Genomic DNA, 27,535 nt, shown 5'->3' with positions numbered 1-27,535 from the left:
ACATGCAAACCCTGCACACGCAACTGCTGTGTGAGCAATCCTTGCACATGCAACCCCTGCACATGCAACCCCTGCACATGTAGCCCCTGCACATATGCACCCACACACGCATGCAACCCCCATGCACGCACATGAGTGTCCCAGGCAGCACCAGCCCCACGCCCGTGCCACACGTGCACACTCAGGGCCGTGCACACCACATGCCCCACGCAGGCCACCTCCTGCCACCTCCATCCCTGCTCCGATATCCCCATCCCAGCGGGGGGACAGGGCCCCAAGACCCCTCTCTGCTGTGCTGCAGCTGCTCCCCCGGTGCCGGGTGGGCCGCACGGCCAGGCGTTGCGCATCGGCCGGCTACCATCCCCGGCGGCCGGGTGCCAAATTCCTCCGCCCACACAGGAAGCCGTCGGCGCGCTCTCAGCACTCTGCACCGGGGCCAGGCCGGCCAGAGGGATGCGAGCGAGTGAGGAAGGGCTGGAGGAGAGAAACCAGGTCAGCCCTGAGCCGCCAGCGTCACCCTGGCACGCAGCAGCCGGCTCCTTCGAGGAAGCAGGGCGAGGATCCGGCCCTGGTGACGTCCCCTCCGGCGCGCACGGCATGCGCCTGGCCGGCGCTCGCTCACTCGAGGAACCACCTCGGCCCCGCTGTGGGGTGAGCCCCAAACAGGGGGCACCCGCATCCCCAGGGGTCCGGAGGGGCTGGGAGTAAAGAGGGGACTTCGAGGGGAGCCACCGCCCCAGGCTGTTTTGGCTGCTGGTGCCCGGGAGCCTCAGCCTGTGCTGCAGCGGAGGGGAGCAGAAGGGCTGGGGCTGCAGCGACGCCTGTGCTGCCTCTGAGTCATGGGCCCATCCCCGGGCATGGCTCCATCCCGGGGTTGTGCTCCTGTCCCGGGGTTGTGTTCCTGTCCCTGGGTACCTTCCCCATCCCTGGGTACCTCTCCCATCCCTGGGTTGTGCTCCTGTCCCTGGGTACCGCTCCTGTCCCTCGGTACCGCTCCTATCCCTGGTTCTGCTCCATCCTTGGTACTGCTCCATCCCCACTACCCCTCCATCCCTGGGTACCACCCCAAACTCTGGGGTGCAGCTCCATCCTTTGGCATCGCTCCATTCCTGGGTACCACTCCCATCCCTGGGTCGTTCTCCTGTCTCTGAGCGATGCTCCCACCCCCAAATTGTGCTCCCATCCCCAAATTGTGCTCCCATCTCCACGCCATGCTCCCATCCCCAGGTCATGCTCCCAGCCCTGGGTGACGCTTCCATCTCTGAGCGATGCCCCCATACCCAAATTGTGCTCCCATCCTGGGTACCTCTCTCATCCCTCGTTCCCGCTCCATCCTTGATTAATGCTCCTGCCCCAGGTGCAAACCCTGTTCCGTCTCCCTGCCATAAATGCACCTTCCCACCCACTCCCTGCCCACAGCCAGGCCCACGGGGAATCTCTCTTTTCTCGTGCTCTCCCTTCTCCTCCCCTCCTCCCAGCCGCCTTTCAAACACAAACACGGAGCAGTGGAAAATGTGACCGCCGCGGAGCTGCAGATAACTCGGGGCCGAGCTGTGGCCAACTGGAACAGCAGAGGCTTGGCTGCAGCCCCGGCTGGAGCAAGCAGTGGCCGGGGGGGGCCGGGGGACCCGGCGGGGGACAGTGCGGGACTCCCTCGCGCCTCGCTCCCTCTGCTCTCCTGGGTTTCCACGTCACTGCTGGCCGGCCTGGCACTGCTCCGGCCCCAGCAGCTTCCCCAGGGGCCGGATCCAGCTGAGGAGGAGGCTGCGGGGAACCCGGCCTGGGGGGAACGTCCTTAGGATGGGGATCCCAGGGGTGGTGGCGCGGGCGTGGGATGGAGCTGCCATGGGTGGTGCTGAGCGAGGAGGATGGAGATGCCCGGAGGTGGTGCCTGGATGAGGATTGAGATGCCCAGGGGCGGAGCTGGATGGACAGGCTTGGGGTGCCCAGGGATGGTGCTGGATGAGAAGGGTGGAGATGCCCAGGGATGGTGGCACACAGGCAGGATGATGCAGCACAGGGGTGGTGTCTGGATGGAGATGGAAGCACCCGGAGATGCTGCCAGATGGGCAGGTTGGAGGAGCTCAGTGCTGGTGCTGGGTGGGCAGGATGAAGACACCATCCCAGGGATGACGCCTGGACGAGGACCAAGGTGCCCAGGGATGGGGCCAGACGAGAAGGACGGAGCTGCTGTGGGCAGGATGGAGAGGCCCGGGTGCGGTGCCAGATGGGCAGGATGGAGAGGATGGTGCTGAACGAGAAGGACGGAGATCCCAGGGGTGGTGGCACTTGGACAGGACAGATGCCAGGGATGGTGGCTCTTGGACAAGACGGGGATGCCACAAATGGTAGCACATGGGCAGGACGGAGATGCCAGGGAGGGTGGCACTTGGGCAGGACAGATGCCAAGGACAGTGGCACTTGGGCAGGATGGGTGCCAGGAACCATCCCTCGTGGCCGCAGTGGTGCCCGCGGCAGCCCAGCAGCGGTGATGCCCACGGGAGCACGACGGAGCCCCGGCCCCGGGCAGCCCGGAGGTGTGTGGGCTGGGAGCAGCAGCGGTCGGAGCAGCCCGTTTGTTTCTCATTAGCGGCTCTTGGCAGGAGCTGTGGAAAAAATAGCTTCAAACAGCAGAGCTGGAAGGGAAAAGGCTGGGCCGGAGGGAGGGGAGAGGGGCCACGGTGGGGAAGGGGGCGCAGGGCCAGGCGGGGTGCGGGGAAGGGGCTGGGGGGACGGTGGCCCGTGTGGGTGCGGAGACAGGGAAGGGGACAGGGTCCCCATGGTGGCATCCCGTTCCCCAGGGAGCAGCTGCTGGGGAGCTCGAGCACACGTGTGTGTTGGTGTGTGCTTCTGTGCGCTCGTGTGCACGGGGCCGGCGAGCCCCGCGTGTGCGCGCACACCCAGTGGTGTGAGCATTGCCGGGGAGGGGACAGGACCCCAGGAGGTTCCTCGCAGCACCAGGGCCGATTCTCACGTTTTTGGGGACGGCGGGAGGCCCCGAGCCGCTTACGCAACCGCGTGTCTGTGAGCTTCGACGAGCGCCGCCAAGTCCCCCGAACACAAGCGGGGGGAGAGCAGGGCAAGGACCGCCGCGAGCTCGGCCCTGCTGCCTCTGCTCCGTGGCACTGTGGCTTGTCCCCGATGCCGTGGCGGTGCCAGGGTGGCACCGGTGCCACACGGCCTCTCCCTAGGGCTGGGAACCGGCAGCGTTGAGACGGGGTCATCTGGGGACAGCGCCCGGGCATGCCGCTCGTCCCCACGGATGGGGCCGTGCCAATGGGAGCTGGTGGCACCGTGGCAGCGGGCACACAGACACGGTCCCCATGGGTGTGGGGACACCTCGGCGTGGCCAGGAGGAGGTCCCCGCGTGCCCCTCGCCGTGTGGCATGCACGCTCGGTGTGCGCGTGCAGCCCTGTGTGTCGGTGCACGCAGGGGGCACACGCGTGGCCCCGCAGGTTTGGCACAAGTACGTGGCCGCCGGGACCCACCTGGCTATTTCTGCCTCCCGCCTGGCTTTAATTCTACCCTGGCTGCTGCTGGCGTGTAATTAGGAGCCCAAAAAAAGGCCGGCAGCCTCCCCGGGCACTGTGTAATCTGCGGCAGCGCATGGACACGCAGCGCTGCGGCCCTGGGGAGGGACCGGGGCACTGGGGGGGGGGGGCAGCAAGCACCCATAGCCCTGTCTGGGTGTCCCCCCACAGCCGGTGCTGCCAGGACACCCCTGGGCTGGAGGGGGCCGCAGACTGCCTGGGGGGCTCTGCTTTGGGTTTATAATATTGGGGGGTGTTGAAAATGAGGGCCCCCACCACAGCAGCCCCAGTTTGGGGACCTGCCGGCAACCCTGTGGGAGGGGGCACAGGAGGACGCATGGCGGCAGTGCCTTCATTAAGCCCCTGAGCCAATTAGCCCAGCAGAGCCACCCCATGCACCCCCCCAGCAAAGCCCCCGCTCCCTGGGTGCCAATAAACCCCTTAAGGGGATGATCCTGCTTAAGGCAGCACCGGGCGGGCAGGGCGCTATAGCACCCACGGGTGTCACCTCCGCTCCCTGCTTGGTGTCACAGCAAGGACATCGCCACTGCCCCCTTGTCCCCTGGCTCCCCACATGCTATGGGTCAGCCCCACGCTGCACCCCCAAATGGCTGCACCCCCCCCACCAGCACCCCTTGGGTAACTCACCTGGGTGCACGGCCCCTGCCCGTGTCCCCATGGCCCCCAGCTCACCTGCTGGGGGGCACGGCGTGGGGCAGCCCCGTGGCCCGGCCCCCAGCCCCACGGCAGCCCCGGTGCGGGGCTGATCGGCTTTGGAGAGCTTAAGGTCCTTAGACGGCAGCTTCACGCCTGCGAGGAGATCCCGCTCCTTCGGCCTCGCCGCTGTCACCTCGCCCGACCTGGGGACGCGGCTCCAGCGGGGCACGACCAGAGGGTGTGCAAGACGTGGCACCCCTGTACCACCCCAGGTGCATCCCATGGCACGCCCTATGTCACCCCAAGCATCCCCCGTGCCACACCACGCACATCCCATGACACCCCCTGTGCCACCCCAAGCACTCCCTGTGCCACCCCGCGTGCATCCCGTGCACCCCCATGCCACCCCAAGCACCCCCTGTGCCACCCCCGTGCACCCTGCATGCGTCCCATGCACCCCCCGTGCCCCCCCGTGTGCATCCCATGGCATCCCCTGCACCACCCCATGCACCCTGCATGCACCCCAAGCACCCCCTGTGCCACCCTGTGCCCCCCTCCCCACACCCAGAGCGTGCACCGCACACTCACTCACACACACCTGCGTGCACACACACAACACATACGTGTTGCACACACCACATGCATCATGCACCTGTGCACGCCCCCCCTTCCATGGACACCCCCCCCGCCATCTGCATTTTGGGTTTGGGGGTGCTGGCAACCCCCGGGGCCCCCCCATGCCACCCAGCCGCGCTCCTGCTCCATCGTGGTCCGCAGCAGCTCCCACGGGCACAGCCTGACCCCCCCACCCCAAGGCTGGCAGTGGCTTGGTGCGGGGAGGAGCAGAGCTGCTGGGGCTGGGGGGTTTGGGGGGGGCAGGACCCCCCCCCCGGACAGCCCCGGCCCCGCTCCAGCTCCCACGGCCGGGGACACGTGGCCTTTCCCTCTGCCAACGGGAACCACCCGTCCCTTGGGAACTGGAGCAAAAAGCCTGGAAATGCCCCAAAATCCACCCGTGCCCAGCGGGGAGGTGGGTGGGTGACACCCCCCCCCAGACCCAGCCTGCAGGGCTCAGGACGCCCCCCCCGCTGTCACCAAAACATCCCACGGGGCCACTGGGAGCAAACGGGGCACCCCCTGGTCCCGGCATCCCCCCCCCCCCAGGCTGCCCCCCGCAGCCCCTCCGAGCCCCAAGGTGGGGGCAGCAGGAACCAGCTCGGGAGCACCCCAAAATCCTTCCCCCCCCCCCATGCAAAGCCAAACCCTGAGACCCCAAAAACTGGAGAGGGGGATTCTGGATGGGAAGATCTGGGGGCGTTTGGGGGACAGAGGGGGAAATGGGGGGCAGCGGGACGGGGCAGCACCATGGGGTGGGGTGGCAGGGATGGGGATGGGGACAGGGATGGGGACGGGGACGGGGACAGGGACAGGGACACGGGGACAGGGACAGGGACGGCGCTGGGGCTGCCACATCAGCAGCGGGGAAGGGAACCAGCGCCCGCAGCTGGGAGCCAGATGGGGTGGGGACGGCGCCAGGAGGGGGGCAGCGGGGGGGGGGCAGGGGCACCCCGAGGTGTCCCCATGGGTGGGGACCCCCCGGGGGGGGAGGGCATGGGGACACCCCGCTGAGCACCCCCTGGCCCTGGTCTCTGAGCTCCCTGGCCCTGAAATGGGGGGGGGGGGGAATGGAGGGAGGGAGGGAGGGAGGGAGGGCCTGAGGAGGGAGGGATGGACGGAGGGATGGACCGGAGGAGGGTGGAAGAATGGACGGATGGACGGAAGGATGGATGGACGGAAGGGTGGACGGACGGACAGACACACAGACAGACGGACAGACGGACAGACAGACCTGAAGAGAACCCAAGCACGGAGCGCTCCCCGCAGACACAGCCCCCTCGGTGCCCTCTTTTGGGGTCGTTCCCCAAGGGGGAGGGGGGGGCGTAACAACAGCACCCCTCATCTCAGTCCCACCCCAACCACCAAACCCATCCCCACCCAACTCGCCCCAATTCACCCCATTCCGGACACCCACCCCCCCCACCCCCCCACCCATCCCCACCCAACGCCCCCACCCAGGGCGAAGTCTGGCCGGGGAGGCGCGGCGGGGCAGGGCGCGGGGTGACCCGCACTCACGGGTCCAGAGTCCGGCGCGGGCACGGCGGTGTCGGGGATGCCAACGCGCCGGGGTTCGTCCCCAAACCCCCGGGGGGGTGGCGGTGGCCGGGGTCACCGGGGTGGAAGGGGGGCAGTAATGGGACGGGGAGGCTGGGAGGGATCCTTTGGGTGAAAGAGGGTGCTGGAGAGGGGGGCGGCCGGCACCCCAGGGTGGCGGGGAGCAGGGGGGACCTGCCTGCCGCCGGCACGCACCTCTCGGTGTCCCCAGGACCATGTTCTTCATCATCATCGTCATCTTCATCTCCGTCATCTTCCTCATCATGATCTTCCACATCTGCCGCAAGCTCTGCCACGACGAGCCCGTGCACCCCCCTGCCTACAGGGACCCCCAGTCCCCTGCGCCCCCCCCGCTTGGCCCCATGCCTGCGCTGCCCAGCCTGCCCGGAACGGGCATCCCAGTGGGCCTGGAGCCCCCGCCCTACAGCGAGGTGGGTCCTGCATGGCCAGGGGGGTGGGCACCGGGTGGGTATGGGGGGGGGGGCTATGGGGTGGGGCAGTGGGGTGGTGGGACTATGGGGTAGTGGGTGCTGGGGTTGTGGGGTGGTAGGTGCTGGGGCTATGGGTGCTGGAGTTATGGGGTTGTGGGTGTTGGGGTTATGGGTGCTGGATGGTGGGGCTATGGCGCAGTGAATGACAGGGCTATGGGTGCTGGGGCTATGGGTAGTGGGTGCTGGGGTTATGGGGTGGCAGATGCTGGGGCTATAGGGTGATGGGTGCTGGAGCTGTGGGTGCTGAGACTATGGGTGCTGGGGCTATGGGATGGCAGATGTTGGGGCTATGGGTTTGGGGGTCCTGGGGTTATGGGATGGCAGGCGCTGAGGCTAAGAGGCTCAAGAAGGCATGGGGGGGGACCATGGGGGCCACAAGCCACCCCCGTGCCGGGCACCCAGCCCCTACACCCAGGTGCTGTGCCATTGCCCAAGGTGGGAACCCCAAGGTGGGGACTCCTTGGGGAGGGGGGACTGGCATGGGCACCCTCCTGCCCCCGAGGACCCTGGGGTCCCAGCAGCCCCCCCACACCCTCCACTGATCCCCTCTCGCCCCCCAGGTGACGGCAAAGCCCTTCCTCTACCCGCTGCCGCAGGGGCCATGCCCCGAGTGCGGCCACAACCCCGAGCCTCAGCATGCCCCCCCCCCCCAGACCAACTTCTAGGGGGGACACCCCCAGCACCCCCACGGAGACCAGCAGCTCCAGGGACAGCATGGGGACATCTCCTGGGGCCAGCAGCAGCCCCGGCTGCAGAGGGGCTCCCTGCACCCCTCATTGGGGGGGCACCCGGATGCTTGCGTCTGTGGCCCCCCAGCTGCCTGGGGCCACACTCCCCAAAGCTGTGCTGCTGGTGCACAGCACAGGGGCTCTCTATTTATTGTTTTAAAAGGACCAAAAGACCTCCCTGCTCTGCTGTTTTGGGGGAGGATTCGGGGGGGGGAACCTTGGGCTGGGCAGCTCTGAACCCCCCCATAGTGCCCTAAGGACTTCACCAGCTTGTGGGGCCGGGAGGCACAGGAGTGTGTGTCAGCCGGGGCTCTGCCAGCCTGTCCCCATCCCCGTCACTGTCTCAATCCCCATCCCCATCCCATCCCCATCCCCATCCCATCCCATCCCATCCCATCCCATCCCATCCCATCCCATCCCATCCCATCCCATCCCATCCCATCCCATCCCATCCCATCCCATCCCTATCCCCATCCCATCCCATCCCATCCCATCCCATCCCCATCCCATCCCATCCCATCCCCATCCCATCCCATCCCATCCCATCCCATCCCATCCCATCCCATCCCCATCCCATCCCATCCCATCCCATCCCATCCCATCCCATCCCCATCCCATCCCATCCCATCCCACCCCATCCCCATCCCATCCCATCCCATCCCATCCCATCCCCATCCCATCCCATCCCATCCCCATCCCATCCCATCCCATCCCATCCCATCCCCATCCCCATCCCATCCCATCCCGTCCCGTCCCATCCCATCCCATCCCATCCCATCCCATCCCATCCCATCCCATCCCATCCCACCCCAACCCAGTAAGAGAAGGACCCAGGCCAGCTGAGAATCCCACTTTATTGAACTGGGATCTCGGTCCCCAGCAGGGGGCTGTCCCCACGAGGGGTGTCCCCAGGCACTCACGCCACTTGCCGGCCCCGGCGCCGCTTGATCTTCTTCTTGAGGAGCAGCAGGTCCAGGTAGAGCACGCGGCCCAGCACCGCAGAGGCGCAGAGCAGCCCCCCATGGAGGGCCCCCGCCAGCCCGCAGCTGAACACATCCTGCCCTGGGGACGAGCCCACGGCTGGGACGTGGCCACCACAATGGGGGGACGTGGCCACCACAATGGGGGGACATGGCCACCGCCATGGGGAACATGGCCACTGCCATGGGGGGCATGGCCACTGCCATGGGGGACGTGGCTACTACCATGGGGGGACACAGCCACCACCATGGGGTACATGGCCACCACCACATGGGGACACGGCCACCACCATGGGGGACATGGCCACTACCACGTGGCTCTGCCACATGGCCACCACCCTCGGGGCTCTGCCTCCTGCCTAGAGCTGGGCATGGGGATAGGGGACACAGAGATAGGGGACACGGGGACAGGGGGACATGGGGACACAGGGACAGGGCCCCTTACCAGTCAGGTAGAGGTTCTTCACGGGCGTCTCGGCTCTCATGGCGGCCACCACATCCGGGGTGAAGCGGCCGACATCATGCTCGGTGCCGTACATCTCGCCGCGGGGCGCCGCCAGGTAGTGCTCGTTGGTGAGCGGCGACGCTGCCTCCACGAACTCCACCTGCCCGGGGGGGCACGGGGGGGTGCACAGGGAACACCAGGGGGCACGGGGAACACCGGGGGAATGAGGAACACCGGGGGCACCAGGCATGCCGGGGTGCACACAGGCAGGGCAGACCCCCCCCCACCAAAGAACAGGTCCCATGCTGGGTCCAAGCCCACCACACAGGGCACCCCATTCCCAATTGGTAAGCAAATATCACAAGGCACCCCGTTCCCAACGGACACCCCATTCCCACAGGACATCCCATTCCTACAGGGCACCTAAACCCCACAGGGCACCCCATTCCCAATGGGAACCCCATTCCCACAGACCACCTCATTCCCACAGGACACCCCATTCCCAATGGGAACCCCACCCCCAACAGGCACCCCATTCCCACGGGGTACCCCATTCCCAACAGGCACCCCTTTCCCACAGGACACCCCATTCCCAATGGACACCCCATTCCCACAGGACACCCAGACCCCACAGTGCACCCAGCCCCCACATACACCCACATTTCCACCATGCATCCCACCCCGTGGGGACACCCCACCTCTGAAGGAGCACCCCAACCCCGTGTGCCCCCCAATCCCACGGCCCTCCCCGTCCCCACCACCCCCCAGTTCCCCGGGGACGCCCCCCGCCTGCCCATCACCTTGTCGCGGAGCTGGGGGAAGCGCTGCAGCGCGCGCTCCAGCAGCCGCTGGGCGATGGCCCCCTTGTACTGCTGGTACTCAGCACCCCGGTGCTTGGCGCGGGTGCCGGCCCACTCCTCAAACCACTCGTACCGTGCCATGGTCAGGATGGTCATGCACGAGCGGCCTGCGAGGGGCACGGTGTCCCCACGCTGTCCCCAATGCCCCCCCCCCCATGTCCCCTTGGTCCCCATCACAGTGCGCCCCGTGCCTGTGCCACCCCCGGATGCGCCGGTGCCCACCTCGCAGTCACGGCCGTTGGGGTTGAGGAGGTGCTGAGCCGGTGATGCTGAGCGGATGGGAGCCCCGGGTGGGGGGGGTGGGGGGGGACATGGCACCAGCAGCACCCCACCGGCCCTACCTGGGTGCCTCTCCTCGTAGGTGGGGTCCTTGGCAGCAGGGAAGGTGATGAACATCATAGCCAGGTTCTCGGGGACGTCGTCGCGGTGCAGGGCGGCGTAGCGGGTCATCCTGCGGGCACGGCGTGCGGGACCCGCCCTGTCCCCGTCCCCGTCCCCGTCCCCATCCCACAGCCCCTGGGGGGGCCCTTACATGGCATCCAGGTCGTTGTGGGGGTAGATCCAGAAGTTGGTGGCGGGCAGGGCCAGCTCAGCCGCGCTGCCCCGCAGCCCCACGAACACCAGGAAGGAGCCCATGCCGTGGCGCACCATGGCCAGGCGGGAGCGGACACCTGCGGGGACATGGGAGGGCTGGGGACGATGCCACCCCACTCCCAGAGCGGACACTGGGGACACTGGGGGTAATGGAGGTGCTTGGGACACCAAGGATAATGGGGCTGCTGGGGACAATGGGGCTGCTGGGGACACGGGGATGCCAAGGATGATGGGGACACTGTGGGTGTTGGGGACAGTTGGGACACCAGGGATAGTGGGGATGCTGGGGACACTGGGAGTGATGGGGACACCTGGGACACGAGGGATAGTGGGAGTGCTGGGGACCCCAGGAGTAATGGGGACACTTGGGACACCAGGGATAGTGGGGCTGCTGGGAAAAATGGGGCTGCTGGGGACACATGGGGATGCTGGGGATGCTGCGGGGTGTTGGGGACAATTAGGACACCAGGGATAATGGGGCTGCTGGGGTCAATGGGGCGGCTGGGAACACCATGGTCCTTGGGGACGCTGGGGACACTGCGGTTGTTGGGGACGCTTGGGACACCAGGGAGAGTGGGGATGCCAAGGGCTCTGGGGACACTGTGGGTGATGGGGGCACCATGGCCCCCAGGGACGCTGGGGACACCCGGGGACGGTGGGGACACCGGGGACGCCGTACCCGGGAGGCTGCGGAGCTGGGGGGGCAGCAGCTTGCCGAAGGTGTTGAAGATGCCGGCGTCGGAGATGACGACAGGCGCCAAGATCTCCACCTCCTCCTCGCTCGGCCCCTTCTGCACAGCCACCCCTGCCAGGGGGGGGACACACACAGACACGCGACACGGCGCTGTCCCCCTGTCCCCACGCCGTCACCCTCCCCGGGGGCAGGTGCGCTCACCCACGGCGGCGCCGGCGGGCGAGACGAGGACGCGGGTGACGGGGGCGCGCACCAGCACGGCCCCCCCGGCCCGCTCGATGAGGGGCACGGCGTGGAAGGCAATCTCGCTGGCCCCCCCCCGCGGGTACCAGGCGCCCCGCTGGTAGTGGTGCACCATCAGCACGTTGATCAGGAAGCTGGAGTCCCGCGGCGCCGTGCCTGGGGGCGCGGGGGGACCGTGATGGTGGTGGCCGGGGACGTGGGGACGTGCCCGCACAGCTGGCCCCCACCCCAGAGAGGGGCAGCCATCCCCTATCGTGACGCGAGCCTCCCCTATCACAACACAAGCCTCCCCTGTCGCGACACAAGCCTCCCCATCATGGTACAGCCCTCTCCTATCACGATGGTGCCCTCTCCTATTGCAATATGGCACTCCCTATCACCACACGTCCTCCTGTTATCATGACATGGCCTTCCCCTATCACGATACAGCCCGCCATATCATGATATGGTCCTACCCTACTGCAGCGTGGCCCTCCTGTCTTATGACACTGCCTGGCCTATTGCAGGTCAGCCCTGCCTATCATGATACAGCCCTCCCTTATCACAATATGCCTCTCCCCGACCTCAACGTTGCCCTCACCTGTCGTGATGTGGCCTGCCCTATCACGACACAGCCCTCCCCACCACAACGCAGCTCTCCCCTACCACAACGCAGCCCTCTTCTATCGCAGCAGTGCCCTCCCCTGTTGTCATGGTGCCCTCCCTGTCGCGATGGCCCCCTCCCAGCCGCCTCCCTATCACGACAGCCCCCTCCCTATCGCGACGGCGGCTGACCATAGAAGAGGTAGCCGAGGAGAGCGCGCAGGTCCTGGTCGGCTGTCAGCCGGGCCACGGCCTCGCTGTGGCTGGTGGCCGCCATGCGGAAGACGGGCGAGATGCGGTGCACGAGGCCGGTGCGGAGCAGCAGGGCGGCCAGCCACCGCGGCACCATCTTCAGCAGCGCCAGCAGTGCCACGTGCCTCGAGGCCATCTGGGCCAGGAGAGGTCCCCGTCACCCCAGCACGGCCACTGACCCGACGCCCATGTCCCCAAACGCCATCACCAGGTCCCCACCACGCTCACCGCTGTGTTCCCGGTGCCACCAGCTGTGTCCTCACGGTCCCCATCGCTCCAGTACCCAACGTGCCCAGTGTCCATATCCCCACCATGACCACCCTTGTCCCCAGCATGCTCATTGTCCTTGTCCCCAACGTGCCTACTGCGCGTGTCCCCACTGTCCCCTTCGCTCCAGTCCCCAATGCACCCAATGCTCATGTCCCCACCATGACCACACTTGTCCCCAGTATGTTCATCTCCCTTGTCCCCAGTGTGCCCAATGCCCATGTCCCCACCATGGCCACCACTTGTGTCCCCACCAACCCCACCACCTACATCCCCACCACCCATGTCCCCCCTAGTCCACCACCCATGTCCACAGAGCCACCAGTGCCACCCCCTCCACCTCCACACCCCCTCCCAATCCAGCCATGCTGGGGACGTGCCACCTCCCACCCTACAGACAGCAAGGGGACGCAGAAATCGAGGTGACACCCGCCACGCCGGGACCAGGGGGATCCCCGGGGGGGGTCCCCAGGGCCTCCCACCTTGGAAAGCCTCATGAACTCCCGGATGGCCTCCTTCTCGGCGGGGAACTGCTCCTCCAGCGCGGCGGCGAAGGCGGCCTTGCCGGCACGGAGCTGGTAGCAGCGGGGACCCAGGGCCACCTCGTCGTAGGGGTCGGGCAGGCGCTGCCAGCAGAGCTGCCCGTCTGTCAGCTGGTCCAGCGCCACGCGCAGCATGCTGCCCTCGTGCATCTGCCCCACGTAGTGGATGCCTGCGGGCTCCGGGGGGTCAGCACCCGCGGGGCGGGGGGGTAGGGCTGTGCCCACCTCGGGGACACGCGGTGGGAGCCCCCCGGCATGGCAGGTGGGAGGTTTAAGTGTTGGGGCTTCCTTGAGAGGTGTGGAGGGGTGGGCTGCAAGCAGGGCACGCATGCTGCACGCACACATGCACACTGCATGCAAATGGCATGCTGAATGCACACGCACTGCATGCACACACTGCATGTGTGTGCACAGTGCATGCACGTGCTGCACACAGCATGCACACATTGCAAGCACGTTGTGCACGCTGAATGCGGACAGTGCACACTCCCTGCGCACACAAATGCTGCATGCAGTGTACACAACATCATGTGCATTGCATAAACACTGCATGCAAACATCGTGTGCACTGCCAACTGCAGACTGCATGCATGTGTGCATACTGCACGCGCTGCACACCACAAAAGCACACACTGCATGCAAGCAGTGGATGCATCACAAAAACACCACAGATGCTGCACACACACACACTGCATGAATACATGCTGCACACAAATAGTGCTTGCATGCACTGTGCAAGTGTTTGCGCTACAAAAACTGCAGACATGCACTGCACATACCTGCCTGGTGCAGACTGCAAATGGGCACTGCATGTGCATGCACACGGTGCCTGTGATACACACTGCAGGAACACGCACGGTACACATAATGCATGCACACACACCGCATGTACGTGCAAGCACTGCAAACGCATGCTGCACACACACACGCACCCTGCAACCCTGCGGCACAGCCACACGCGCACACAGGGACGGGGACCTGCAACCCAGCGCAGCAGGGACCACCAGAGTGGTGGCGGGGGGGGGGGGTCCTTACCCACGTCGAACTCGCTGCCCTGCTCCTGGAAGGTGTGGCAGCACCCGCCGGCCTGGTCGTGCTGCTCCAGCACCAGCACCCGCTTGCCCACCTTGGCCAGGGTGCCGGCCGCCGCCAGGCCGCCCATGCCACTGCCGATGACCACGGCGTCCAGGTCCCGCGGCACGCGCGCGGCGCTGAACCCTGAGCACAGGGCAAATGGGGGGAGTGAGGGCATGGTGCTGCACCCCGCTGCACCCACATAGCGTGCAGCACGCACCCACCAGGGACAGACAGACAGACAGACAGACAGACTGACGGCATGCCCCCACTCACCCCGCTTCAGCACCCGGTCGCGCGCCCGCTGATCCATCACCAGCGGCCGGGGAGGGTCCATGGGGGGCCGGGCGAAGGGGTTGCCAGCAGGGGACAGGAGCCGGTGGGCCACCAGCCCCAGCGCCAGCACGCCCAGGGCCAGCAGCAGCAGCAGCAGCGTGGCCCACATGGCTGCGGCCGCGCCGTGCAGGTACCGTACCTCGTGGACTTTGCACCTCGCGGACGACGCACCCTATAGGCTCCGTGCCTTAGAGCCCGGCAGTTTATGGACCTGGAGGCTTATGGAGCCGGTGGTTTATGGGCCTGGTGGCTTATGGACCCGGCAGCTTATGGACCTGGAGGCTTACGGACCCGTCGGCTTACAGGCAGAGCCGCTTATAGCCGCGCGAGCCCCTGGGCCCGGCAGCTTACGGACACCCCACCGCCCAGCGCGGCGGCTTAGCGCAGCAGCTTATAGCCACGGCTGCCTAAAGCCGCCCAGCTTACAGGGCCTGCACCCTACAGCGGGGGGGTCCCCAGCCCGGGAGGGGGGGCGCAGCGGGCGCGGCCCCCCCCCCATCTGAACCCCTTGGGGATGGCGGTGGGACGCGGGCCAGAGGACGCGGCGTGGCGGGGTGGGGGCACGCGCGTGTGCATGGGGAGTGCATGCACGGGTGCAACGGGTGCACGTGTGTGCAAGGAGGCAGGCGCACGGCTGGGCACGGGTGTGCAAAGCCATCCGCGCACAGCGCGGTGCAAACACACGCGTGCACGCCCTTGCACGCCCAGACACGCGCGGGCACGGCCCGCGCTGCTGCCTGCAGCTCTGCTGACCTCTCCCGGCGGCAGCGAGGAAGGGCCTGTGGGTGCAACGTGACACGCGCACACACCCCCCGGGTGCACACGCACCCCGTGTGCGCACACGGGCATGCACACACACGCACACACACGCACACACACGCACACACACGCACACGGCGACCGCAGCCACCCAAGCAGCCCCGTTGCACACACCCACGTGCGCAGCGACACGCGCACACGCGTGTGTGGCACCCCCCAAACACCCTCTGGGTGCCAAGCGGGGGCGAACCAGCGATCTGCAGAGATGAAACCTTCAGCATCAGGTGGGAGAGGGCCACAGGTGACACGGGTGACACGGGTGACACAAGTGACACAAGTGACACGGGTGACAGAGCCCCCCCACGCACACACTTTGGCCACGATGACACAAAAGCGCTGCTTTTCTCCCCTTGATCTTTAATAAAAGTCACAGCAAAGTACCAAAAAGGAGCAACCCGGGGACAGGGACGTGGGCACCCCGGGGTGTCCCCGCAGGACGGGGGCACGGGGACAAAGGGGACAGAGCGGAGGCAGCGCAAAGCCCCTGGGCTGGGCACACGCACGTGCACACACGTGCACACACACACCCCCACGCAGCCAGACCCTGCGCTCCCCCTGTGTCCCCGTCCCCCGGCGTCACCTCCCCCCCACATACCCCCAGCAGCACCCCAGGGCTTAATTACAGGGTTCATTAATTACAGAGTTAATTGAGGGCTAATTACACGGTAGGGATCCTCTGGGGGGTTATTGCTACCTGGGAAGGGGTGATGTGGGGCAAAGGCGGGGGGGGCAGCACAAGGGCTGGGCACAGACCTCACCCCGGGGGGGGGGGGGGTCCCCTTGGGGAAACTGAGGCAGGGGCCACCCAGCACCTTGGGCACCCCAGGGTGGGGGCTGGGGGGGGGTGGGGGGCACAGCATCCCCTGGAATAAAGTGGCGGGGGGGGGGGGGAGGGCAAGTTTTGGCAGTGAATTAGCTGTGTGGGCACAGGGGGTGGGGAGCAGCCCCACCGGCTGCTTGTGCCCCCCACCCCCCCAAAAAATAAAAATAAAACCAAAAACCAACAACCTGGGGGGTGGGTGGGAGGGAGAGAGGGGCTGGGCAGGGGGACGGGGGGGCCCACAGACCCCAAACCCCCCCTCTCAGGACCTCCTTGGCACACTCATGGCACGGGGGGTGGGGGGGTGGGGGGGCACTAGTAGACCCAGCTGACGGGCACCCACTGGGGCTCGGCGCGCAGGCGCTCCATGGCCTGGCGCAGGCGCCCGAAGGTGCGCTCCAGGTCGTCGTTGGTCAGGCTGAGGTCGAAGTAGTGGCCGTAGCCGCGCTGGATGCGGCTGCTCTCCTCCACCGTCCGCCTGGCGTCAGCCTCCTGCCCCGCACAGGAGCTGCCTCAGTTTCCCCATCGCCTCCACAAGGTCCCCCCAGGGTCCCCATCCCATTGCCTTTCCCCAAGGTCCTCAGTCCCTGTCCCATCTCCTCCCCAAGGTCCCAGTCCCTGTCCCCAGCCCCATGTGGCACCCACCGTGAGCTGCTTGGTGGCCACGCCGCTCTCCAGCGCCGCCCGGTTCATGGCGCGCAGCGTGTCGGGGCCGGGGGCTTCGATGAACACCACGTAGGGCACGAATTCGGCCGTCCTCAGCACCTTCACCGCCTGGGGGGGACGGGACGGGGCTGAGCCCCCCCAAAACCCCATAAACACCCCCGTGGCGGGCGCTGCCATACCTGGGGGTTGACGTCCAGGATGCACATCTTGCCCGCGTCCACCACGGCGCGGATGGAGTCGATCTTGGTGCCGTAGAGGTTGCCCTCGTACTCGCCGTGCTCCAGGTAGCGCCCGGCCTTGATGTCCGCCTCCATCTCGCCCCGCGACACGAAGCGGTACCCGTGCCCGTCCTTCTCGCTCTCCTTCGGCTTCCGCGACGTGTCTGCCCGGCGCGGCAAGCCATAAGCGCACCCAGCCCGGCAGTCCCGGTCCTAGGGTCCTGTTCCTGGGGTCCCATTCCTTGGGGTCCCATTCCTTGGGGTCCCATTCCTGTGATCCCATTCCTGGGGTCCCATTCCTTGGGGTCCCATCCCTGGGGTCCTGTAACTGGGGTCCCGTTCCTGGGGTCCCATCCCTGGGGTCCTGTTCCTGGGGTCCTATTCCCAGGGTCCCACTCCCAAGGATCGCATCCCAGCAGTCCTATTCCTGAGGTCCCATTCCTGGGGTTCCATTCTCAATGATCCCATTCCGGTAGTCCCATTCCTGGGGTCCCATTCCTGGGGCCCCATTCCTGGGGTCCTATTCCCAGGGTCCCATTCCCAGTGACCCCATCCCAGCAGTCCTACTCCTGGGGTCCCATTCCTGGGGTCCCATTCTCAGGGTCCCATTCCCAGTGACCCCATCCCAGCACTCCTACTCCTGGCGCCCCATTCCTGGGGTCCCATTCCCAAGGATCCCATCCCGGCAGTCCAGAGGATGGCGATGCTTTCAGGGGACGGCGCTGCGCATGAGAGCGACGGCAATGCTTTCAGCGGGACCGTGATGCCTTTGGGGGACGGCGGCGCTCCCGGGGGCCCCAGGGGGGGGACACGCGGTGACACTCACAGGGGATGGTGGTGCCGTAGCGCGCCTGGTCAGACATGAGCAGCTTGTTCTTGAGGCTGCGGCGCCCCACGCCCTGGGCGCCGATGAGCACCAGGGTTTTCCGACGGAAGGGCGGCATGCGCGCCACCTCCTCGTAGATGAGCAGCTCGTGGCGGTCGAACTCTGCCCGAGGGACAGGAGGGACCCTCAGAGGCTGCTCCGGGAGCCCCAGGGTGGCCCCGGGACCCCCACATGGCCCCAGGACCCCTGTGTGGCCCAGGAACCCCCCCGTTCACTGAGGGGACAGCGGCAGGCATCGCTCACCGGCGTTCTTGGTGGTCAGGTACATCATCCTCTTCTTCCTCCTCCCGCTGAGGCTGCCGCACAGGGCCCCTGCCGAGGGCACGGGGACGCTTGAGCCGAGGCTGGGGACAGCACCACGGCACGGGGACATTGCTGGGGGGGGGCTGGGGGGGTTGGCACCGTACCGGACGCGGGGGGCACCTCCACGTCCCGCTTCACGAAGGCTTTGCGCTTCTCCTCTAGCAGCTGGCTGGGGACGAGCCCCGCGCTGCCCCCCTCCACGTGGCACGCCTGGGGGGACAGAGTGGCACGTGGGGACCCCATGTCCCTGGGGACCCCCCCGTGCTGCACCCCTGGGAGGGGGGACACAGCGTGGCACATGGGAACCCCCTCATCTTGCACCCCTGGGGTGGGGGGACACAGCGTGGCATGTGGGGACCCCAGATTCCTGGGACCCCCCTGTGCTGCACCCCTGGGAGAGGGGGACACAGCATGGCATGTGGGGACCCCATATCCTTGGGGACCCCCCCCCCATGCTGCACCCCTGGGGTTGGGGGGACACAGCGTGGCATGTGGGGACCCCTCCCCACAGGGACCCTCCCCAGCCCCAAGCCCACCCCGAGCCTCTGCAGCCCCCAGCTGCTGGGGGACTCCAGGGTAAGGGGACAAGGAGCAGCCCCCCCGTGCCCCCCCCCTCACCTGCCACCAGTTGGGGTCATCCTGGTTGACGATCTGCAGCAGGTCCCCGGCGGCGAAGCGGAGCCCGGCCTCCTTGCAGGGGATGAGGCTGTCGGAGGCCGGGTCGTAGTCGAAGTGGCACTTCACGAAGACCTGGGGGGGGGGCACCAGTGGGGACGGGAGAGGGGGGAACCCACGGGTGCCGCATTCCCGTGCTCCCGGACTGCTGCTGGCCCATGCCTCTGTTTCCCCAGCAGCTCCCCACATGCTCACACGTGCACACGCGTGTGCATCCTCCGCACCGCCCGGCGCAGGCAGGCGTGCAAGGCACCCGCGCACACGCAGGCGGCACCCACAGCTGCTGCCATGCACCACAGTGCTCCCACGGCGGCACCCACGCAGAGCCCAGCGCCCACGCAGAGCCCAGCGCCCACACACAGCGCCGCGGCGATGGCACACATGTGTGCACGCGTGTGCGCCGGCACCCGCAGCACCCAAGGGACCCCGGTGCCGGGCAGCAGGGGGGTGCCTGGGGACAGCCCGGTTGGGGACGCGCGGTGCCAGGCGGCGCGGTGCCAGGGGACGTGGTGACAGTGCTGCTTTGTCCCCGAGGGTGACAGCAGGAGGCTGGCACGGTGCGGGGTTGGGGGCGCAGCACCTGGGTCCCATGTGGGGACAGGGATGGGGACAGGAGGGGGACACCGCGGGACGAGGCAGGAGCTGGGTGTCCCCGGGGGTGCTGGGACATGGGGGGGGACCCCAACCATGGGGGGCTGGGGATGTGGGGATGGGGACATGGGGCACAAGGGGCTGGGGACATGGGGCACAGGGGGACGTGGGGCATGGGGAAATGGGACACAGGGCACAAAGCAAGCGGGGGTAGGGGGACAGGGGGTAAGAAAACGTGGGGTGTGCAGCCATGCAGCAGGGAAGCAGCACGGGGACAACACAGGCGTGGGGCAGGGAGACCACGGGTGTGGGGACAGAAGCCACAGGCAGGGTGCTGGTGCAGGGTGCGGGGTGTGGGAAGCAGATGTACGGTGCAGGACGCAGGGCACAGGACATAAAGGGTGCACGGTGCACGGTGCAGGATGTGGGATGCAGGTTCACAGTGCAGGACACAGGGTGCAAGACACACAGCGTGCATGGTGCGGGACACGGCGCAGGACACGCAGGACACACAGGGCGCAGGACATGCAGGGCACATGGCGCAGGGTGCAGAACATGCAGGGCACACGGTGCAGGACACACAGGACTCGGGGTGCAAGACATGCAGGGTGCACAGAACAGGATGCAAGGTGCAGGACACGCAGGACAGAGGACACACAGGACACGCAGGGTGCAGGACACATGGTGCAGGACAGACAGGACATGCAGAACACACGGTGCAGGACAGAGGGTGCAGGGTACAAGACGCATGGTGCAGGACATGCAGGATGCAGGGTGAGGGATGCAGGACACAGGACATGTAGGACACGCAGGACACGCGGGACACGCAGGACACGCGGGTACCTGCCGGGGCGGGTGCGGCTCCTGGTAGCTGGGCAGGATCTTGAGCACGACGCTGCCGCTGGCGTGGCGCAGGCTGTCCTGCAGCGCCCGCGGGTCGCTGCCCACCTCGCGCCCGTTCACCTCCCGGATGACGTCCCCCACGTGCAGCAGGCCCTGCTGGGCCACCATGCCCCCGTGCAGGATGCGGGCGATCACCAGCTCCCCCCGCTCCACCCGGAACGTCACCCCCTGGGGGCACGGCCCCGCGTCAGCCCCCCCCCGGCGCTGCGGCCTCGCGCCACCGCCCCAGCCCCCGGCAGTGCCCAGCACCAGCAGGGACGGCAGCGACGGCCCCAGCACCCTGCGAGGTCCTCGGCAATGCCCCAGCACCCAGCAGTGCCCCCAGCACCCCGAAATGCCCCCAAGTACCCTGCAATGCCCCCAGCACCCTGCAATGCCCCCAGCACCCTGCAGCGCCCTCAGCACCCTGCAACATCCCCAGAGCATTGCAACGCCCTCAGCACCCAGCAGTGCCCCAGCAGCAATGCCCCCAGCACCATGCGATGCCCCCAGCACCCAAAAGTGTCCCCAGCAGTGTCCCCAGCACCCAGCAGCACCCAGCACCCTGCAGCACCCCCAGCACCCAGGAATGCCCTCAGCACCCAGCAGTGCCCCCAGCAATGCCCCCAGCACCCAACACCCTTCAGTGCCCCCGGCACCCAGCACTGTGCCCAGCACCACACAGCGCCCCGAGCAATGCCCCCAGCAATGCCCCCAGCACCTTGCAGCACCCCCAGCACCCCCAGCAGTGCCCCCAGCACCCCGCAGCGCCCAGCCCGCTCTCACCAGGTTCTCCCCAGCCACCTTGCGGATGCCCACCATGCGCACGGCGTCGGGGGGCACGGGCTGGTTGTTGAAGGTCGGATCCAGCACGGGGCTGGGCGGGGGGGTCTCATAGCTCTTGGAGGCCACCGAGTCGTGGGTCTCCAGCAGGGACTGCAAGGCGCGCGGCCGTCAGGGGCTCGCCTCGCACACTCGCCTTGCACACGCATGGTGCGCCGCGCACGCCCAGCACACCTGGAAGTGCGGCTCGCGCAGGATGCGTGCCAGCTCGGCCGCGGCGCTGTCCTGGCGCGCCAGGTGCCCGATGTCACGCAGGATGTCCTGCACCAGCTCCACGTTGTTGTCCCGCACCGCCTCCAGCTTCGTCTCCTCCAGCCGCTCGTGGGCCTGCGGCAGGGGCGAGGGACCCCCGGTGCATGTGCATACACACAGACGCATGCACACACAGACACGCACACGCACAGCGCCCTGCACGCATGTGCACAAACTCATCCTTTGGGATGGATGTGCAAAGCCACAAGGGTACACTTGTGCGCCTGCATGCACACCTCTGTGCCAAGCTGTGCATGCACGTGCGTGTGTACATGCAAGTGTGCGCACACACACACTGGTGGACACGTGGGACATGAGGCCAACCACGTGCTCTCCATTAGCACGACTGTCAGATGATGCGCACACACACGTGCATGCACACACGCACACACACCACCTTGCACACCACCTCTCCCCAGCCACCCTCAGCCCCCTCCTGATGCCCCCATCCCACACGCAGCTGCAGCACAGCAGCCTGACGCACCCGGCTGTGCACACATGCACGTGCAAGCACACACACTTGCTTCCATGCACGCACGCACACCTCCCTGCATTTACACACAGACATGCAAGGACACAACCATGCATGTGCATGCATGCATCTGCACATGCACGCCCACAGGTGCACGCACACATGTGTGCACACCTCCCACCACACTGCTGCACACACCTGCAGACGCACACACGTGCAAGCAGACACAAACGTGCACCTTCCTCCATGCAGCGGCACACATGCATGCACACACACGCACATATGCCCATGCACACTCCCCATCCGTGCTTCCACATCCCCCCTGTGCCCCCCCCTTGCAGCGGGGGAGCCGGGGGGGGGTCACAGTGCCCCCCACCCCCCGGTACCTTCGCCAAGGAGCGCACTATCGGGCTCTCCATGATGCCCCGGAGGAAGATGAGGTCGAGGTCGGCGGCGCCGGGGGCGCTGGGGAGGCCCAGGAGGTTGTCGAGGACCTGCTGCATGGCTGGGGCACGGGCACACGTCGGGGGGGGGGGGGGGGCATGGGGTGCCCCCCCAGCTGCCCCAGAGCACCTCGCAGGGGGGCAGCCCTGCTCCAGTGTGTGTGGGGGGGTGGCTCTGTGCCGTGGCCTCCCCGTGCCTCAGTTTCCCCCCACGAGAAGTCCCCCTGCAAAGGGCTGCCCCCCCCCATGGATCTGCAGCCCCCCCCCAGGTTCCTCCCCCCCCCATAGTTGCAGGAGGTTGCACAGTCACTGAGGTGGGGGCAACAAGGAGAGACCCCCCCCCCCCAAAAAAAAAAAAAAAAAAACTTCACTTTGGGAGGGGCTTCAGGAGGGAATCTCCCCAACCCCTCCCGGGGGGGGGGGCAAACTCAGCACATGCAGCAGCAGGTGGGTTTGCAACGCAGCGAGGGGGGGGCTGCAATGCAACTGGGGGATGCCATACAGCTGGGGGGCGAGGTTGCAATGCAACCAGGCAGCGCAGTGCAAAAAAGGGGGGGCTGCAATGCAAGAGAGGGGGCTGCGATGAAGATGAAGGGGCTGCGATGAAGATGAAGGGGTTGCAAAGCAGCCGGGGGGGGGTGATGCAAACAAGGGGGGGTGCAATGCAAATTGAGGGCTTGCAATGAAGATGAGGGGGCTGCGATGAAGATGAAGGGGTTGCAATGCAGCCGGGGGGGGGGCACAATGCAAGCGAGGGGGTTGCAATGCAAACGCGGGGGTGCCTAACAGCCGGGGGGGGTGGAGGGGGGGGGGGGGGCGATGCAGCCGGGCCGTGCATGCAGCCGGGGGGGGGGTTGCACCACGCACAGGGAGCCGAGGCGATGCACCGAGGGGCTGCGTGCGATGGCGGAGGATGCAAACAGTGCAGCGGGGGGGGGGGCTGCAACCCAGGCAGCCCCCACCCCACACCCGGGGGGGGCTCATGGCCTGGCCCCCCCTCCCCCCCCCATCTCCCTACCCCCAGCCCCCCAGTTCCATCCCCACGCACCACCTGCCCCCTGCATGGCATCACCCCCCCGGCCCCCCCCTTGGACCCCGGCTCCCCCCCCTACCTTGGGGTCCCAGGGGGGGCCCGGGGGGGGCCGGGGCGGGCGGCGAGGCCCCACGGCCGGGGCCGCTGCTCATGGCTGCGGGCGCATCGCCCGGCCTCCGCCCGCCTCCTGCCCAGATCCGGGTACCGCGGCCCCCCCCCGAGCCCGCTGCACCCCGCAGCACCCCGGCGTGCAACGGGGGGGCACGGGTGTGCAACGGGGGGGCACGGGTGTGCGACGGGGGGGCATGCAACCCCGGGGACTTCGCGTGGGCGGGTGTGCTCACGCAGGTGTGCACGGCTCCTGCACGCACACCGGTGTGTGCTCGCACAGCAACGGCCCCGTGCAAGCTAACGCACACACGCATGTGCTCACGTGCAACGCACCTTCGTGCATGGCTAACGTGATGGCGATGCGGTGCACACCTACCTCTGCACGCTCACGTGTGTGCACACCTGCTCGCACAGCCATATGCACATCTGTGCACAAGCACATGCCTGTGCACACTTATGCCCGTGCACAACGTGAGCAGCTGGGTGCATTCCCCTGCACACAACCACATGCTGCGTGCACGCACACCGGCATGCACACACGTGCGTGTGCACAGCCCTGAGCACCCACGGACACACGCGCTTGTGCATGCTCACACACGTGTGCAGAGCCATGCACCCACCGGTGCATGCTCATGTGGATGCACGCTCGTGTGCACAAGCCGGTGCACACCTTCTTTTGCACGCTCACCCATGCTCACACCCGTGTGCACGCACCTCCCTCACCCACGCTCACATCCGTGCAAACCTGCTGCACGCACCCCATGCATGCCCCCCCCCCGCTGCTTGCACACCCCCGTGCAAACCCACCCCCCCGTGCACGCCCCCCCCCCGCCAGGTGCTTGCACACCCCGTGCACACCCCCTCGCGCCCCCCCCCCCCCGTGCGTGCTCACCCGTGGGAGCCCCCCCGCACGCAGCCCCGCAGCCTCCCGGGGTTGGGGGGGGGGGAGATGCGGGTGCGTCCCCTTTAAGGGGGCGGGCGGGGGGGGGGGAATGGAGGGGGTCACCGTTACCATGGCAACCGAGGGGGCGGGCGGGGAGCTCCGGGGGGGGGGGGGGGGGCACGGATTTAAAGAGCCCGCCCCCCGCGTGTGTGCACGCGCACACACCCACGCGCACGCACCCGGGGGGGGGGATTCCCGCAGAGCACCCGAGCGCCCCCCAGGCGGATACGACCCCCCCCCCGTTATTGCACAAGCATGCACACACACGGTGCGTGGTGCGGTGTGCACTTTGCACACGTGTGTGCACACCCCTTGCAGGTGCACGCATACGAGCCCCCCCCCCCCCCCCCCGCCCCACGCGCACCCCTGCCCCACGGGGGGAGCCCCCAGCAGCAGCAGCAGCACTGATGCACGCCGTGGGGCACCCCACACCACGTGTCCCCCCCCCATGCTGTGTGTCCCCCCATGCCATGTCACCCCCCCCATGCCATGTCCCTCCCCCCCATGCCATGTCCCCCCCCCCACGCCGTGTCCCCCCCCCACACGCCGTGTCCCCGGTGTCCCCAGCACAGCCCCCCCCAAGCAGGCAGAGGCAGGAGGCGGCTGCAATGGGGTTTATTGGGGGGCTGGGGGGGCAGGGGGAGGCATGCTGCAGGTGCAGCGGGGGCCGGGGGTGTTTGCCCCCCCTCCCCCGGGCTCCTCTTCGCCCGCTCGGGGCCGCGGTCGCCCCTTCTCAGCACCCGGCGGCACCCACGGGATCCTCGCACAGCGCCCGGCTGCTCGACCGCCTGCCGTACCTGCAAGGGGGGGGGGAACATCACGGGGGGCAACGGGGGGGGGCGCGGCGCACTAGGGGAGCAGCAAGCAAGGGGTGAAGTGATCGAGGGTGCAGCCAGGGAGCACGCTGCAGGGGAGCTGTGAATTGCACCGAGAGAGGCGTTGCAATGTGGCGGGTGCTGCAGCAGGGTTGAGGGTTGCAGCGGGGAGCACGCTGCAGCAGGGGTTGCATCGCAGCAGGGAGCTGGTTGCAGCCGCTGAGCAGGGTGCAACGAGGGGGAAGGGGGTGAGGCAGGGAATGTGCTGCCACGGGGCGCGTTGCGACAGGGGAGCACGTTGCAAGGGGAACTGGTTGCAAGAGGGAAGCGCATTGCAACGGGTGGTGCAGTGCAACGGGGGAGCACGATGCAATGGGGAGCACGCTGCAAGGGGGGGGCATTGCAGTGAGGATCTGGTTGCAGTGGGGGAGCAAGTTGCAGCAAAGGAGCACAGTGCAACAGGGGGTGCATCGCAACGGGGATTAAGGTGCAAGCAGGTTGCAACAAGGGGCGTGTTGCAACGGGGAGTGCATTGCAACGGGATATAATTTGCAAGGGGGGGTAATTTGCAACGAGGAGTGCATTGCAAATGGGAGTGCATTGCAACGGGGGGTGCTTTGCAATGGGGAGTGTGTTGCAACTGGGAAGTAATTTGCAACAGGGAGTGCATTGCAACGGGGAGTAATATGCAACGGGGAGTAATTTGCAATGGGGAGTGCATTGCAACGGGGAGTGCATTGCAATGGGGAGTAATTTGCAACAGGGAGTAATTTGCAAAGGGGAGTGCATTGCAATGGGGAGTGCACCGCAGCAGTCCGCACACACCCCCCACCGCTCACCGGTGCCGCGTGACGACGTTGAGGTACTGCTGCAGGTCGTTGTAGAAGCGGACGAGGTCCTCGACGGGGGCGTCGTCCCCGGGGTAGGTGGGCTGCGAGGGGCCGGCGGCAGCGGGGCGCCCGGCCAGCAGCGCCAGGCAGCAGGCCAGGAGCAGCAGCGAGGCCCAGCGGGGAGGCATGGCTGCGCCCGGGGCGGGGGTGTCAGCCCCCTGCGCCTCGGGGCCAAGGGCACACGCACGCTTGCACACTCACACTTATGCATGCACACACGTGCACCAAGTGCATGCTTGCAAGCACGCACAGACGTCGCATGCACACACACGTACGCAATGCATGCACTCTTGCACACACACACACTTGCAGCATATGCACGCATGCTTTGCACACGCACACCCCGCTCCCAGAGTACGCACCCCTGCAGGGAAAGCTCCTCACCCAGAGCACCCACAGCCCCGCTTCACCCCTACGCACTCACGCTCGTGTGCACGCTGCAGCTCACACCCATGCACAGTCTCAGCCTTGCACGCGTGCGTGCACACCGTTACAGCGCTGCATGCACACACCCTGCCCCAAATCCTCCCGCTTTCCCCCCCCATGGGCACTGCCCCCAATCTCCCCAGCACCCAAATCCCCCCAGGACCCCCCCCCAGGACCCAGCACCGCTCACCTGCTTCCACGAGCGGTGGCACGGGGACGCGCTGAGACGGGGCACACGGGGCACACGGGGGACACGGGGGACAGCTCCCTGGCTCCTCGGTGCCACCGCGGCCACCCCGGCGCTGTCCCTTATATCCCCCGTCCCCTGTCCCCCTGCTGATGTCACCCCGCGGCCGGGTTGCCAGGGGGGACCGGGGGGCAGCGGCGGGGGGGACGGGGACACCTGGCCCCTCGCCCGGCCCTGGTTAATGTTTGACGCTGGGGCTGGGGGCACCTGGGGGGGGGCGAGGGGCCGGCTGCTGAACCCGGAGCGTCTCTGCCCCGGGGGGGGACGGAGGGACAGGGACAGAGTGGGGACGGACGGACGGACAGAGGGGCGGCGGGGTGCAAGGCTGGAGGGACAGGGGGCAGCAGGACAGAGGGACGGGGGGCAGAGGGGTTGGGGGCCCCCCCAGTCAGCACCCACCGTGGTGCAGCCCCACGCCAGTGCACCCAGCACCCATGGCCGGTGCACCCAGTGCTCCCTGCACCCCGTACCAGTGCACCCAGTGCACCCCTACCAGTGCGCCCAGCACCCGGTGTGCCCAGCAACCAGTGCACCCAGTGCCCAGTGCACCCTGCACCCCGTACCAGTGCACCCAGTGCACCCAGTGCACCCATACCAGTACGCCCAGCACCCAACGCACCCATACCAGTGTTCACAGTGCCCCCCAGCACCCCATACCCAGTGTTCCCAGTAACCAGGTCACCCATACCAGTGCACCCAGTGCTTACTGCACCCATGCCAGAATTCCCAGTGACCCCCAGCACCCCATACCC

At 67.4% G+C, this 27,535-nt stretch overlaps 4 protein-coding genes across 7 annotated transcripts; 1 reads left to right on the top strand and 3 right to left on the bottom strand.

The window, feature by feature from the left end:
* The first annotated feature begins 6,274 nt into the window (after positions 1–6,274).
* TMEM92 (transmembrane protein 92) lies at positions 6,275–7,754 on the top strand. The gene is made up of 3 exons (XM_066981693.1): positions 6,275–6,374; positions 6,572–6,791; positions 7,412–7,754. Exons 2-3 carry the CDS (start codon positions 6,576–6,578, stop codon positions 7,514–7,516), a joined length of 321 nt encoding a protein of 106 aa, XP_066837794.1. The 5' UTR covers positions 6,275–6,374; positions 6,572–6,575; the 3' UTR covers positions 7,517–7,754.
* Positions 7,755–8,419: 665 nt separating this feature from the next.
* Positions 8,420–15,068, bottom strand: LOC106049844 (all-trans-retinol 13,14-reductase-like). 2 transcript variants are annotated; one of them, XM_066981742.1, is made up of 11 exons: positions 14,389–15,060; positions 14,074–14,256; positions 12,979–13,208; positions 12,170–12,365; positions 11,354–11,551; positions 11,138–11,263; positions 10,397–10,535; positions 10,206–10,315; positions 9,805–9,971; positions 9,005–9,164; positions 8,420–8,641 (listed from the first exon to the last, which is right to left on the bottom strand). In XM_066981742.1, the coding sequence occupies exons 1-11, from the start codon at positions 14,555–14,557 to the stop codon at positions 8,496–8,498; spliced, it is 1,824 nt and encodes a 607-aa protein (XP_066837843.1). In that variant the 5' UTR covers positions 14,558–15,060; the 3' UTR covers positions 8,420–8,495. The 2 variants fall into 2 exon arrangements, with proteins under 2 accessions (XP_066837843.1, XP_066837844.1); XM_066981743.1 differs by lacking the exons at positions 8,420–8,641; positions 9,005–9,164 and having other exon boundaries at positions 9,816–9,971; positions 10,087–10,315; positions 14,389–15,068.
* Positions 15,069–16,198: 1,130 nt separating this feature from the next.
* Positions 16,199–24,423, bottom strand: MPP2 (MAGUK p55 scaffold protein 2). 3 transcript variants are annotated; one of them, XM_066981703.1, is made up of 12 exons: positions 23,431–24,199; positions 22,262–22,380; positions 21,326–21,478; positions 21,095–21,244; positions 20,270–20,422; positions 18,779–18,910; positions 18,265–18,370; positions 18,101–18,169; positions 17,798–17,959; positions 16,933–17,135; positions 16,733–16,861; positions 16,199–16,579 (listed from the first exon to the last, which is right to left on the bottom strand). In XM_066981703.1, exons 1-12 carry the CDS (start codon positions 23,774–23,776, stop codon positions 16,403–16,405), a joined length of 1,899 nt encoding a protein of 632 aa, XP_066837804.1. In that variant the 5' UTR covers positions 23,777–24,199; the 3' UTR covers positions 16,199–16,402. The 3 variants fall into 3 exon arrangements, with proteins under 3 accessions (XP_066837804.1, XP_066837805.1, XP_047911833.2); XM_066981704.1 differs by lacking the exon at positions 23,431–24,199 and adding an exon at positions 24,355–24,423 and having other exon boundaries at positions 16,200–16,579; positions 20,270–20,497; XM_048055876.2 differs by having other exon boundaries at positions 16,200–16,579; positions 20,270–20,497; positions 23,431–24,198.
* Positions 24,424–25,010: 587 nt separating this feature from the next.
* On the bottom strand, positions 25,011–27,069 carry LOC125181350 (pancreatic polypeptide). The gene is made up of 3 exons (XM_048055877.2): positions 26,727–27,069; positions 26,060–26,240; positions 25,011–25,202 (listed from the first exon to the last, which is right to left on the bottom strand). The coding sequence occupies exons 2-3, from the start codon at positions 26,236–26,238 to the stop codon at positions 25,139–25,141; spliced, it is 243 nt and encodes an 80-aa protein (XP_047911834.1). The 5' UTR covers positions 26,239–26,240; positions 26,727–27,069; the 3' UTR covers positions 25,011–25,138.
* Between the last annotated feature and the right edge of the window lie 466 nt (positions 27,070–27,535).

Source organism: Anser cygnoides, chromosome 22, assembly GCF_040182565.1.
Source record: "Anser cygnoides isolate HZ-2024a breed goose chromosome 22, Taihu_goose_T2T_genome, whole genome shotgun sequence".
In the NCBI taxonomy this organism is placed as follows: domain Eukaryota; kingdom Metazoa; phylum Chordata; class Aves; order Anseriformes; family Anatidae; genus Anser; species Anser cygnoides.
The sequence above is the reverse complement of the archived record's forward strand: the minus strand, read 5'-3'. Positions and strand labels throughout refer to the sequence as shown.

Excerpts from the sequence above, each read along its gene's own strand:
- TMEM92 (XM_066981693.1), top strand. The coding sequence starts at position 6,576 with ATGTTCTTCATCATCATCGTCATCTTCATCTCCGTCATCTTCCTCATC. Across the intron at positions 6,792-7,411 it reads AGCCCCCGCCCTACAGCGAG|GTGACGGCAAAGCCCTTCCT; the intron begins GTGGGTCCTGCA and ends CTCGCCCCCCAG.
- LOC106049844 (XM_066981742.1), bottom strand. The coding sequence starts at position 14,557 with ATGTGGGCCACGCTGCTGCTGCTGCTGCTGGCCCTGGGCGTGCTGGCG. Across the intron at positions 14,257-14,388 it reads CGACCGGGTGCTGAAGCGGG|GGTTCAGCGCCGCGCGCGTG; the intron begins GTGAGTGGGGGC and ends CCCTGTGCTCAG. Across the intron at positions 9,972-10,205 it reads CTACGAGGAGAGGCACCCAG|GCCGCTCGTGCATGACCATC; the intron begins GTAGGGCCGGTG and ends TGCCCCTCGCAG.
- MPP2 (XM_048055876.2), bottom strand. The coding sequence starts at position 23,776 with ATGCGTGTGTGCGTTAGCTTGCACGGGGCCGTTGCTGTGCGAGCACAC. Across the intron at positions 22,381-23,430 it reads GCCCCCCCTGGGACCCCAAG|CCATGCAGCAGGTCCTCGAC; the intron begins GTAGGGGGGGGA and ends CCCGTGCCCCAG. Across the intron at positions 18,371-18,778 it reads ATGACCCCAACTGGTGGCAG|GCGTGCCACGTGGAGGGGGG; the intron begins GTGAGGGGGGGG and ends CTGTCCCCCCAG.
- LOC125181350 (XM_048055877.2), bottom strand. The coding sequence starts at position 26,238 with ATGCCTCCCCGCTGGGCCTCGCTGCTGCTCCTGGCCTGCTGCCTGGCG. Across the intron at positions 25,203-26,059 it reads AACGTCGTCACGCGGCACCG|GTACGGCAGGCGGTCGAGCA; the intron begins GTGAGCGGTGGG and ends CCCCCCTTGCAG.